The sequence below is a fragment of the Oncorhynchus mykiss genome, chromosome 29 (genome assembly GCF_057628025.1).
Source record: "Oncorhynchus mykiss isolate SJ-2025 chromosome 29, ASM5762802v1, whole genome shotgun sequence".
In the NCBI taxonomy this organism is placed as follows: domain Eukaryota; kingdom Metazoa; phylum Chordata; class Actinopteri; order Salmoniformes; family Salmonidae; genus Oncorhynchus; species Oncorhynchus mykiss.
This window is the reverse complement of record NC_143050.1, coordinates 35,782,896-35,796,024: the sequence shown is the minus strand read 5'-3', so window position 1 is coordinate 35,796,024 and position 13,129 is coordinate 35,782,896. Positions and strand designations below refer to the sequence as shown.

General features: G+C 41.6%; 1 protein-coding gene across 1 annotated transcript; it reads right to left on the bottom strand.

The window, feature by feature from the left end:
- Positions 1 to 897: 897 nt before the first annotated feature.
- Positions 898 to 9,029, bottom strand: cox5ba (cytochrome c oxidase subunit 5Ba). Its single transcript, XM_021590664.3, has 4 exons — positions 8,745 to 9,029; positions 8,211 to 8,281; positions 1,651 to 1,750; positions 898 to 1,484 (listed from the first exon to the last, which is right to left on the bottom strand). Exons 1-4 carry the CDS (start codon positions 8,839 to 8,841, stop codon positions 1,372 to 1,374), a joined length of 381 nt encoding a protein of 126 aa, XP_021446339.1. The 5' UTR covers positions 8,842 to 9,029; the 3' UTR covers positions 898 to 1,371.
- Between the last annotated feature and the right edge of the window lie 4,100 nt (positions 9,030 to 13,129).

The following is a 13,129-nucleotide window of genomic DNA, read 5'->3' as shown; positions in this document are numbered from 1 at the left end:
GGGGTGACCTCGGCAATTTGTTAAAACGAGAGGCTGCCTGGATCTTTAAAGACCCTTGCTCCCGTCGGTTTCAACGTCGATTTTGATCTGAAGCCATTGTGATTTTGCAGCCCTATGTAGCCAAATTGTATCGATGATCGTATGCTATCCATTTTTTTTTTTTTTTTATGTTTTCTTAATTTGAGAATTAACCAATGATCTCAGGCCACACCCAGCCATGATTTGACCCCTCCCTGTATGTGTCCTTTGACGCTATAGAAAGTCACCCCCGCAGTGTTTGTCATTATACCCTGATGAAGACAGCGTGTCTAGCTAAACGTTGGATATTAGGTTATTGCGTCTGAGCCCTTAGTGTGCGGCTCGCTCTATTTTTTCAAGTGTTCTACTAACCAGCACCGCGCCTAAATAGGTGTGCGTTTCTTTCACTTCTAGATCAAACTCCCCAAAAACAACATGGTCAGTCAAGTAGAACCTTTATTTTGAGAGGCGATTTTCTGCATTCATCAAAGTCCCATCAGGTAGCCCGACTTCCTGTGTCCATGTAAACACGACTATTAGGGAAATTGTTCTTCTCGCAAAATATATGTGCACATATTTAATCAAACCACTATATTAATCTGACAACCCACAATAAATTGTATTGTGTGCAAGTAACCGTACTCATTACATAGAATGAATATGGAACATCTGCAGGGAGGCACAGAACTGGGATCATCTGATGGTAAATGTCACCCTCTGTTGGTGACTGGCCACATGTAGCAGAAGCAAGTCATATCGAGACTCAACTGCGGTACATGTACAGAACACACAACCCACCACAAGAGAGACTGTCAAAAAAAAAAAAAAGGGTCCCACCATCACCACCACCACAATCTACACGTCACCACTGGAAAAAGCATGAGGAGTTAAAGAGTTTATTGGTTTGATAAGAGGGGTAAACTGGACCAAGTAACATTGTACAGTACATACGTCAACGTAAACTGCTGTTTGAATATAATTGCTTGAACAATAACATTGTGTCCCACACCGTAAAGCCTAGGCTTTTGGTACATTTAAAACAATAACTGACCGACATTGAGGTTAGATCATCAAGTAGACTCTAGGATGAGATAAAGAATTGGACAGCAAAGAAATCATAAAAAGGAATCCAGAAAGTGCACAGAGCACAATGTTCTAATTTAGAAACCCCTACACCTAATGTGCAAATACACTTCCTGAAAGGGCATTGTGATTTCTGACATCACTGTCTAACCCCACTTCACCCCATTCTAAAGAAGCTGGAATCTTTCAGAGTGAATGTAAGGGAATAGGTGTGGGTTTTTTTGGTGGTGTGTATGTATATATATATAATAGATAGAGGGTGTATATATTTTAGTGTGGCAGCTCGTGGGGCACCAGTTTGTAGTGGGAGCCACAGGAGGGACAGCGCTGAGCCTCGCCCTGATGGAGCCAGAACCACACCACTGCTGTGTTATCCTCCTCACCTAGAAATGGAGAGAAGGGGGAAGGGGAGAGAGTGATTGAAGGAGAGATTAGATATGAGCAGAGACGAGAACAATCGGACAGCCAAGACAAATGAGTGGTATGGCTTCTGGCAACAGAGCGCTACCAGACAGCTGTTGCAAGACTAATATGAAGCCAGTCACGTACAGACACAGCCCACAATCCTCTTTGTGGTGACGGAAGGCACCAGATGAGGGTCAGCCTTGGAGCCAGCATACTCCTTGGGTTTCAGCATGCTGTAGGGGTCCTGGAAGGAATTCAAACAAGGCAGGTTCAGTAATAGAGCCTTATACAGTATGAGAGAGCGAACTACAATAAGGGCAAAGCCCACTAAGAAACCTTGTAATGATACTAGCTAAGTTAGCCAAGTAACATCAAAATCACACGGTCACATGCGTCGTAAAACAGGTGTAGACTAACAGCAAAACGCTTAATTTACCGTCTATTCTCAATGCAGAGAGAAAAATAAGAGGAATAAATACACAATAAGTAACGATAAGTAACTTGGCTACACACACACAGCGTACCAGCCCTGTTAAGAACTCTTTATTTTTTAAAATATGTTTTTATATATATTGACTTTCAATGCTTAATTTACCGTCTCTTCTCAATGCAGAGAGAAAAATAAGAGGAATAAATACACAATAAGTAACGATAAGTAACTTGGCTACACACACACAGCGTACCAGCCCTGTTAAGAACTCTTTTTATTTTTTAAAATATGTTTTTATATATATTGACTTTCAATGTGCAGGGGTCCGAGATAATCAAGGTAGATACAAAAGTATGTGGACACCCCTTCAAACTAGTGGATTTGGCTCTCAGCCACACCCATTGCTGACAGGTGTATAAAATCAAGCACACAGCCACCCAATCTACATTGGACAAACTTTGACCATAGAATGGCCTTACTGAAGAACTCTGGCACCGTGGCACCGTCACAGTATGCCACCTTTTCAACAAGGTAGTTTGCCAAATATCTGCCCTGCTAGAGCTGTCCTGGTCAACTGTAAGTGCTGTTATTGTGAAGTGGAAACGCCTAGGAGCAAAAATGACTCGGCCGCAAAGTGGTAGCCCACACTAGCTTACAAAAGGAGCTTGTTCTCTGGAGTGAGGAATCACACTTCATCAGCTGGCAGTGATGTAGACACCGAGGAACTTGAAGCTCTCAACATGCTCCATTGCAGCCTCGTCAATGTGGACATGCTCGGCCATCCGTTTCCTGTAGTCCACGATCAGCTCCTTTGTCTTGCTGACATTAAGGGAGAGGTATATGTCCTGGCACCACAATGCCAGGTCACGTCTAATCGGTGATCAGGTCTACCACCGTCGTGTTATCAGCAAACTGCAGTTCCTACATCCATTTTCTTTCTTAGAAAAATGTGATATTTACCCATTGATTCCTGACGAATGTAACAAAACACCTCCTGAACTTAGTTCAGCTGTCGTACCCCATCAGAACCCAAAATACCAACACTAGGCCTATATAGCCTCTAAACATGCTTTAAACAATCATTTAGATATCTTGGATGATCAGTCCTTGCATCCCTAGCACTATGAATTTGAGAGTGGTTACATTTCTCCAGGCCCATCACTCAGCTGTTTCAAATGCGGAATGCTGCTTTAAGGTCGATGTCCCTAGAGTTGGAAAATGTGATGAAAGCTACCATTGCTGCACTGCTGTGTTTAATCACTTTCATCCCTACATCCCATGAATTTGTTTACCCATAGAGATTTTACCCTATGACAAACAATGTCAGTTTACAACAAGTTATTGCTCACTTATACATCATTGGAAAAAATAGAGTCACACTTCAATCAGACACATTTTCGGGAATGTTGCGATCCACAGAACTTTGACCTCTAGGGTACATATCAGAATTACCCATTTAAAATGTCTTAAAAAAATTATAAAAAATAAATAAAATGTAAACTTTGTTTGACAAGTGGTTCTGTACGGTCATGAAATTACCTTCCAAGTGATAGTGTCTTTAGAAAGTATTCACACCCCTGATTCAAAACTTTGTAGAAGTACCTACAGCTGTGAGTCTTTCTGGGAAAGTCTCCAAGAGCTTTCAACATTTGGATTGTGCAACATATCCCATTATTCTTAACAAAATTATTCAAGTTCTGCCAAATTAGTTGTTGATCATTTCTAGACAACCATTTTCAGGTCTTGACATATTTTGAAGTAGATTTAAGTCAACTAACTCGGCCACTCAGGAACATTCACGGCCTTCTTGGTAAGCAACTTCAGTGTAGATTTGGCCTTGTTTTTTAGGTTATTGTCCTGCTGAAAGGTTAATTAATCTCCCAGTGTCTGGTGGAAAGCAGACTGAACCAGGTTTTCCTCTAGGATTCTTTTAATTGTTTTATCCTTAAACTCATCCTTAATAATTACAAGCATACCCATAACATGATGCAGCTTGAAAATATGATGAGTTGTACTCAGTAAAACAGAGTTACACATGGAATAAACAAACGTACAGTCAATAACACAATAGAAAAATATAGAGATAATTGTATGTGGGGTGTAAGGATAGCACAGTTACTCCATGCAATTGGCAACAACAAAAAACATGCATCTTTCGCTCCTGAAGTTTAGGCTTAACATAAAAGGGGTTGAAAACTTAAGACATTTCAGCTTAATCGTTTGTATTTAATTTCAAAAAAACAATTCCACTGACATTATTGGGCAGTGTGTGTAGATCAGTGACAATATAAATATGATATATTTTAAATTCAGGCTAGAAAACAAAAAGGTGGAAAAAGTCAAGGGGTGCGAATACTTTCTGAAAGCACTGTATAGAGGAAACTTTTGCTTCCTTAAAAATCAGTATCGGTCTCAAAAAAAAATCACAAATCGGCAGGCTCTGCTAGTGTCACTGGGCAGCTCGCAGCTGGATTTCCCTTTGTAATCTCTGATAGTTTGCAAGCCCGGTGGTCACGAGTCAAATTCCACGTTACTGTTTAGTCACGGTAATTAGGCTTCTCCAAGCTCCAATGCTGCTGGTGGTCATTACCAAACTTGCCAACTGCCTGGTACTCAGCACTCCATTTTCCCTCTAATCACTGACATCAATACAAATGTAATCGAAAATCTAATCAATCACTTCATGACCGCCCATGAGCTCATGTTGTAAAACATTTATGGGCTTGGCAATTGTGTGAGAAAACAGTTTTGATGGATTCCATCAGCTTTCTATAGGCTAGGCCTACTATTTATCAACTTTCCTAATATTAAACACATCACTTTGCTTTACAACAGGAGCATAGCCTACCTGGATGGCATGAAAATGAACCATGGGAAAAGCGTTCAGTCGCTATTTAAGTGCGTAGTTGACAGTTTTCCTTCTCATGCCCCAAGAATAGTTTGATGGGTGACAATAGTAGCCCATCACGTGGATCATGTATTACCACTTGTGAATGATACCCAGCTTGTGCAATAAGGAATAGTAAATGCCTTTTTTTTTGCGACTTTTTGAAAATCATAGTCGCACACCTTATGTAGCCTAGCCCAAAGGCTTATATGATATGGTTTATATTACAACTAAAAAGGCCAAATAGCGCCTTAAAATTAAGCACGAGTTAAGCACACGCATGAGTTAAGTTTGGGGAAGATATTAGTCACCATAAATACGCACCTTTTTAATAAAGCATTACATGCATAAATCGCATTGGCCTTCACTTTCCAGAAGTGTTTTCCCGCTAATTGATTGCAATTTGGAACATTTGCGATTAGAGCCTACTGCCATGTGCGCATTGCTGCGCTTAAAATGTGAAGAAAATCACATAACTTATCAACATATTAAGCTAAATGTTCTGATGTTGTATCAGCCTCATTTATTTTAAAAGATTGATGCGAGTAGTTGTATTAATTTGGGATATATCGCATCCCACAACTGTCCCAGAGTATGTTTGGAATATTGATTTCTTGCACAGTACAGTTGACTAATAGCATAGGTCAACTTTTGTACTATTAGGGATCGTAGATTGACATAGGCTTTGCTTTTCTTTAGGCCTACTTGTTGGCTGACGGAAATAAGGCTATATGGAAACCTCTAACATCTTCAATATGGGCGTCGGAATTGAATTATAGGCTACAGTGCCTTGCGAAAGTATTCGGCCCCCTTGAACATTGCGACCTTTTGCCACATTTCAGGCTTCAAACATAAAGATATAAAACTGTATTTTTTTGTGAAGAATCAACAACGAGTGGGACACAATCATGAAGTGGAACGACATTTATTGGATATTTCAAACTTTTTTAACAAATCAAAAACTGAAAAATTGGGCGTGCAAAATTATTCAGCCCCCTTAAGTTAATACTTTGTAGCGCCACCTTTTGCTGCGATTACAGCTGTAAGTCGCTTGGGGTATGTCTATCAGTTTTGCACATCGAGAGTGACATTTTTTCCCATTCCTCCTTGCAAAACAGCTCGAGCTCAGTGAGGTTGGAAGGAGAGCATTTGTGAACAGCAGTTTTCAGTTCTTTCCACAGATTCTCGATTGGATTCAGGTCTGGACTTTGACTTGGCCATTCTAACACCTGGATATGTTTATTTTTGAACCATTCCATTGTAGATTTTGCTTTATGTTTTGGATCATTGTCTTGTTGGAAGACAAATCTCCGTCCCAGTCTCAGGTCTTTTGCAGACTCCATCAGGTTTTCTTCCAGAATGGTCCTGTATTTGGCTCCATCCATCTTCCCATCAATTTTAACCATCTTCCCTGTCCCTGCTGAAGAAAAGCAGGCCCAATCCATGATGCTGCCACCACCATGTTTGACAGTGGGGATGGTGTGTTCAGCTGTGTTGCTTTTACGCCAAACATAACGTTTTGCATTGTTGCCAAAAAGTTCCATTTTGGTTTCATCTGACCAGAGCACCTTCTTCCACATGTTTGGTGTGTCTCCCAGGTGGCTTGTGGCAAACTTTAAATGACAATTTTTATGGATATCTTTAAGAAATGGCTTTCTTCTTGCCACTCTTCCATAAAGGCCAGATTTGTGCAATATACGACTGATTGTTGTCCTATGGACAGAGTCTCCCACCTCAGCTGTAGATCTCTGCAGTTCATCCAGAGTGATCATGGGCCTCTTGGCTGCATCTCTGATCAGTCTTCTCCTTGTATGAGCTGAAAGTTTAGAGGGACGGCCAGGTCTTGGTAGATTTGCAGTGGTCTGATACTCCTTCCATTTCAATATTATCGCTTGCACAGTGCTCCTTGGGATGTTTAAAGCTTGGGAAATCTTTTTGTATCCAAATCCGGCTTTAAACTTCTTCACAACAGTATCTCGGACCTGCCTGGTGTGTTCCTTGTTCTTCATGATGCTCTCTGCGCTTTTAACGGACCTCTGAGACTATCACAGTGCAGGTGCATTTATACGGAGACTTGATTACACACAGGTGGATTGTATTTATCATCATTAGTCATTTAGGTCAACATTGGATCATTCAGAGATCCTCACTGAACTTCTGGAGAGAGTTTGCTGCACTGAAAGTAAAGGGGCTGAATAATTTTGCACGCCCAATTTTTCAGTTTTTGATTTGTTAAAAAAGTTTGAAATATCCAATAAATGTCGTTCCACTTCATGATTGTGTCCCACTTGTTGTTGATTCTTCACAAAAATAGTTTTATATCTTTCTGTTTGAAGCCTGAAATGTGGCAAAAGGTAGCAAAGTTCAAGGGGGCCGAATACTTTCGCAAGGCACTGTATTTGGTTGACATTTTGATGTATATGCACAAACTCTTCCGAACTGTTTCGGCTGGGAAGCATGCAGACGCCTTAACACCTGCTTCCGACCAGAAATGTGGAATGGTCCAATAGAAATGCGAGTGCAATGTGAGAAGATGTCGTACCTTGGCTGGAGGCTGTGTTAAAGCCAGGTGCAACTTTGCTAAACTGCGTACGTTAAGTGCATCTTTTGTACATTAAAAATATAATTTCTCACTGGTATGAAAATTAGGTTCAAAGGTTTGCAAAAAGTGAGGATTAACATTTTTAACTAGTGATATACATATTGCCAGAGTCCATCTGTTTTATAGTAGTTAGTTTGAATAGGATGTGCAATCTTACTCTCCACTCTATTGATTTCAACATGAAAGCGGTACAAGTGATTAATAAATAAGTGTATGGGCCACCCCCATATCAAAATGCATCACTCCAAAAATGTAGCTGGCTGTCTTCAGTAACTTGTCTTCTAACGAGTGCTGTAAACAATATTTCCAGTTTCCATGTGTTAAAAATAAACAATATGATGACTAATGTAGCACATGCATGTGTAGGTAACACATTTGATGTTTAGGTTTTAAATATATCATGAACTGGTTCAGCATATTCATTGATTTAAACTGATCTTTGTTTTGACATTGGTCTATTTTTCAAAGGTTGTTGCCAACAGGATGTCGTAACGTCATTTTCAACTGGTTATAAGAATGTACCTTCAAAACTTTCGACAGTTCAATTCCAAAAGTATTGTACTTAATTTTGAACAAAACAGCGTAATGAGTACAAAAACGTGATGTGATTTTTTTTATTTTGATGATCTACCAGAAATTATTTTTTTTAAACTGATTTGACTTAACCTGGCCTTGGGTTCTCGAGAGCTACATCAACGCTAGCGTTCTAACGTTAGCTAGTTAGTGCAAAATACTAACTGACATTAAAATATTATTTTTTTAAATACTCCAAAATCTTGACCTACCGCGCCCTGTTGGGCAGCCTTCATAACGATCTTCTCCAGACCAGTGGCCTGCTCCTCGTCGGTGGGGATGCCTGAAAACATGTCATCGTCAGTGTTTGCTAGCAAGCTTAGCTAACTAGCTTGTCAGCTAGCTGATATGATTGGAATTAGCTAGCCAACTAGCAAAATTAGCACTGGGCTACTTTCGCGCTAACCACACTCAATAATGTCGACACTAAGCTAGAAGGCTAATGCACCATCTTTGGCTACGGTCGCTATAAAGACAAAATAGCTCAATATAGAACATGGAAAAATGGACATCTGCTCAGTTAGCTACTTCATTTGAACAAAAAACGGAACATATATAAAAATAATAGATATATATTTTGCTACAACGAACATTTTATGACAGCCATCTAATACTATACTGTTGTTAGCTAGCTCTGATTCATTTCAATAACTAAGCCTTGCGCCATTGCCTGGCATCGTCTGTCCTTGACATCAAATATGTCTAATATGATGCTTCTGCCCAAAAACTCAACATTACCGACTCACCTCCAGCAGCCATGCCGCGGGTGAGAATAGGGACCGGTGCGGCCCGGCAAGTTGTAGCGGCCCTGATGGACGATCGGAGCAGTAACCTTGCAGCCATTTCGACTTCTGGTTGAAAATACAACTGGCAGCACGCTGATGACGTTTAATATTTTTACCTACTTCTTCTTCTCCTTTGGAAGTTAATTGGCGGATCGCATCCAACTTTTAGGTGCACACACCGCCACCTACTGCACTAGTGCGTGATGCCATTCACGTCCTACCTACATTATATTCTTAGATACAATAAATCAAAATTGGGGAAAAGGAAAATTACCCTACCATCTATTAGTCCTCTATAAAAAAACACCACCCATTCCACTATTTAACACTATCTAGTCCTACTCCAGACCAATGGTCTGAAGGGACATATCAATACCCCTCAACACCCCCTGCAGCTGTTCTGCAGTAAATCTTCGCAATCTCAAGCACTTCTCTGCCGCTGCCACTACAACCTCTATTTTCGGTGACTTTCAATTAATTTCTGCTGTACAATTAACCACCATGGCTATAAATGCTAAAAAGCCCATGTTACTGAAGCACATATTATTCCCATTACTCTCTCTTGATCTCTGCCTCCTCACAGGAATCCTCTCACGATCTTTCACCCTGTAGCCATCTTCCTCTAACACTCTTCACTGCGTCGGCATACAACACTTTCTGTACTACCATAACCCTGGCAACCTCAATCTGCCTTTCTATCACCGGACATCTCCGATCTCCTGCCCCATGATCACCTCCACAACTAACACACACAACTTTCTCCACCGATACCACACTTTCCTTCGTCTCATGCCCACTCATGCACACTTCTCACATCTAGACATCGGCCAACACCATGGGTTTAGCACCTACAAAACCTACAGTTTACAAACAAGTTTTTCCACTGATACCACACATTCCTTTGTCTCATGTCCAACTGCACATTTCTCACATCTAGGAATTTCCCTTCTACACACTGCTGCCACATGACCATCATCTTGACACATAAAACATCGTAATGGGTTCGGGACAAAAGCTCTCAGGGGATAACTGACATCCTAAATTGACTATTTGGTCAAAACTCTGCATCAAAACTCAGTAGTACAGACATCTTAAACTTCTGTTGACCCTCAACACTGAATGCCACTCCAGTTATCACTCCTTTCAACGGCACCCTGCTCCGGGAAGGAAAGCAAGTCACAGCTTTTGTCCCCAGTCGCATGGTGCAGAGAGCACGCTCCCTCTGAACAGCAGAAACACAAAAAATCGACATGATTCCACCTACCCAACCTCTTCTCCACCCAACCTGGCACCACATGTGGATCAGACAGAGGACAAGGATCCATTCTCTCCAAAAAATCTCACTCCCACTGGGCAAAAAAAAGACCTTTATCACCATCTGGACCAGGCTCAAACTCAGCGGTCTTCACCGCACATGCCTCCGCAGTTAATTCATCATCACTCTAGTCCTGTTCAACTTCCATCTGCAGCACTCCCATACACTTAATATTTTGTACTTTCTTCCTTTTTTCCTGCCCATCTTCTTACCAACCTCTATGGGTTCCTTCGACTCCATCTCCAAATCAGACAGCCATTAGGGCATAGGCCTACCCGCCATTTTGTCCACCCGTCTTCTTTTGACGCGCTTGTCAAAGACAGTCTGTGCTCTTGTATTAAAAAAATAGATGGGGTGCGTTCAAAGGGCCAGGGTTCCAGTTCCTTAATACACACATACTAAAATAAAATTAACGTAACAAGTTCTAACTCCCTCCCCAAGCCCCGGGGCCTGAGAGGGTGGTACTGCTCGTGCAAGTACATCATGTAAATCCTTTGCCGAAAAAATCCTTCAGGCCCAGGAACTGCTCTGCCACATGCACAATAACGTACATTCTTCTGGACCTCTTCTCCACCTTAGCCATGCCATTGACCACCATTGCCATAAATAATATGTTTTGCAGATGTCAGTCAGTCACATTTTACCCATGGCGCATCATGGTTTTAATGCTCTCGAGCAACTGCTCCATTTGTGGTGGTTGACTGTACTTGAAAAGGTAGGCTATACACATACAGTACTTCATCATGCCAGCTAATTAGCTCCAGCTTTCTGTACATTCAGTATTCTATATGACATGGCTAATGACAAAGATGGTGGTATGGCACTATTCCTCTGCTAATAATCAGATGAGCCCAAATACGCTTACCCATATTTCGTAGTCGAGGGAAGATCATAAATCATCTAGACTTGACTGTGCTTCAAATGCTAGAAAAGATTACGCAAACGTAAACAATTGGACATGCAACCATCTTTATTTCATTTAAAAGCTCAATCAAAATCAAAACCCTGACAAGACAGATAGTAAAACACAAAACATCCCCCTGATCGCGTAGAAGACCATGAGTTAGAGCCTAATAGTCTAAGACCGGACTAAAACCAGACTAATAAACTGGCATTATCCCTGGGTTAATTAAGATACAGTAATCAAGTCAGTTTCTTTCCCTGACGTCTCTCCAATCTCCCCCTATAAATCTTACCTCGGTTCCCAGAATGATCCAACTCATGTTCCGCTTGGTTGTATAGGCATGTGGGGGCTTTGGGACTACAGGAGCTCAACGTAATTGCCAGGGAACATTCTGTGGCCTCCTCACCAATCCTTGTCCACCATATAGATCCCTGAAATGACATCATCTGAATCAGAGGTGATCGTAGAGTCATCAGCTGATGAGAGGATTGAGAGGTGAGAATAGATGAACGAAGGGAAGAAATAGAAAGATGACAGAAGACATGAGAGATGAGAAAATATGGAATGAGATAAAGAGGGATGTGTTTTGAAACCAGAGCTGGGCAACACTCACTGGCTTAGTAGTCACACAGGGCCCTAGTATGCAAATTCTGTCCACTGGCCTCCTCTCCCTGCTCCACTATCTGAGATAGAGATTGTTCAAGTGATTTTCAAGTGATTAGGAGTTAAAGAAAACCTAAAGACGATTAAAACATTGTATTCATAACATGGCTAAGGGTAATGTCGTCCTACTTCATGTAGACTCAGTGTTGGTGTAGATACCCTCATAAATGTTCTCATTTGTCTCAGCCAATTGCAGGGGTTCGGACACCTCGTCTGGGCCAATGGGCGCCTCTGTACCCGAAACCAGGGTGGCAACGGTTGGCTCAGAGAGATGAAAAAGACCTCAGATGAAAAAGCTGTAGTTTTTAAGCGGTAACAAAGTGAGATTGGAAATTAGTGCACGTGTGTGAGGCCTACTGTCCTCTAGTGCCGTGTCCTCTGGATCATCAAAATCATCAGACCAGTACTCCTTTTCAGTAAAAGAAGACTGACACACACACAAAGATTTTATTTTGACTGAAAGGCTGAAAGGGTTAGCGGCGTGCATGCATGTCTGACCTGTTTGTTGGACAGATGAGGGCGGGCAGCTGGTGATTCAGCCTGTGAGAGCAAAGGAGCAGGGGTTAAAGGGTTATTTATGATAAAGGTGTGTGCATGCATGTCTGACCTGTGGGTGAGACAGGTGAGAGCGGGGCAGCAGTTTTAGGGGTTTCTGGGAACAGGGGTTTCTGGGAGCAGTGGAGCAGTGGAGCAGGGGTTAAAGGGTTATTTATAATACAGATGTGTGTGTGTGTGTGGGTATTACCTGTGTTTTGGACAAGTGAGAGCAGAGCTGTCGGTGCCTCTGGCCCTGAGAGCAGAGGATCAGGGGTTTCTGGGAGCAGAGGAGCAGGGGCTTCTCGGAGAAGTGGAGCAGGGGATTTTGGGGACTGTGGTTCGATTGGCGCCTCTCTCTCAGTGGACATCTGAGACAGAAAGGGGCTCTTCAGATTCCCTGAAGGGGGGGGGGGGGTGTTATTGATATGTCATAATTATTAATTGAGAACCTTAAAGTCAAAAAGTGTTTAATGTTGACTGGTTTTCTAAGTCGATACCCATCTAGCTTGTTTAATTTTTTGTATTTTATTTAACCTTTATTTAACTAGGCAAGTCAAATTCTTATTTACAATGACGGCAGACCAAAAGGCAAAAGGCCTCCTGCGGGGATGAGGGCTGGGATTAAACATAAGAAAAAATTAAATAAATATCGGACAAAACACACATCACGACAAGAGAGACAACCCAACACGACATAAAGAGAGACCTAAGACAACAACATAGCAAGGCAGCAACACATGACAACACAGCATGGTAGCAATACAACATGACAACAACATGGTAGTTACACAACATGGTAGCAGCACAAAACATGGTACAAACATTATTGGGCACAGACAACAGCACAAAGGGAAAGAAGGCAGAGACAAGAATATATCACGCAAAGCAGCCACAACTATCAGTAAGAGTGTCCATGATTGAGTCTTT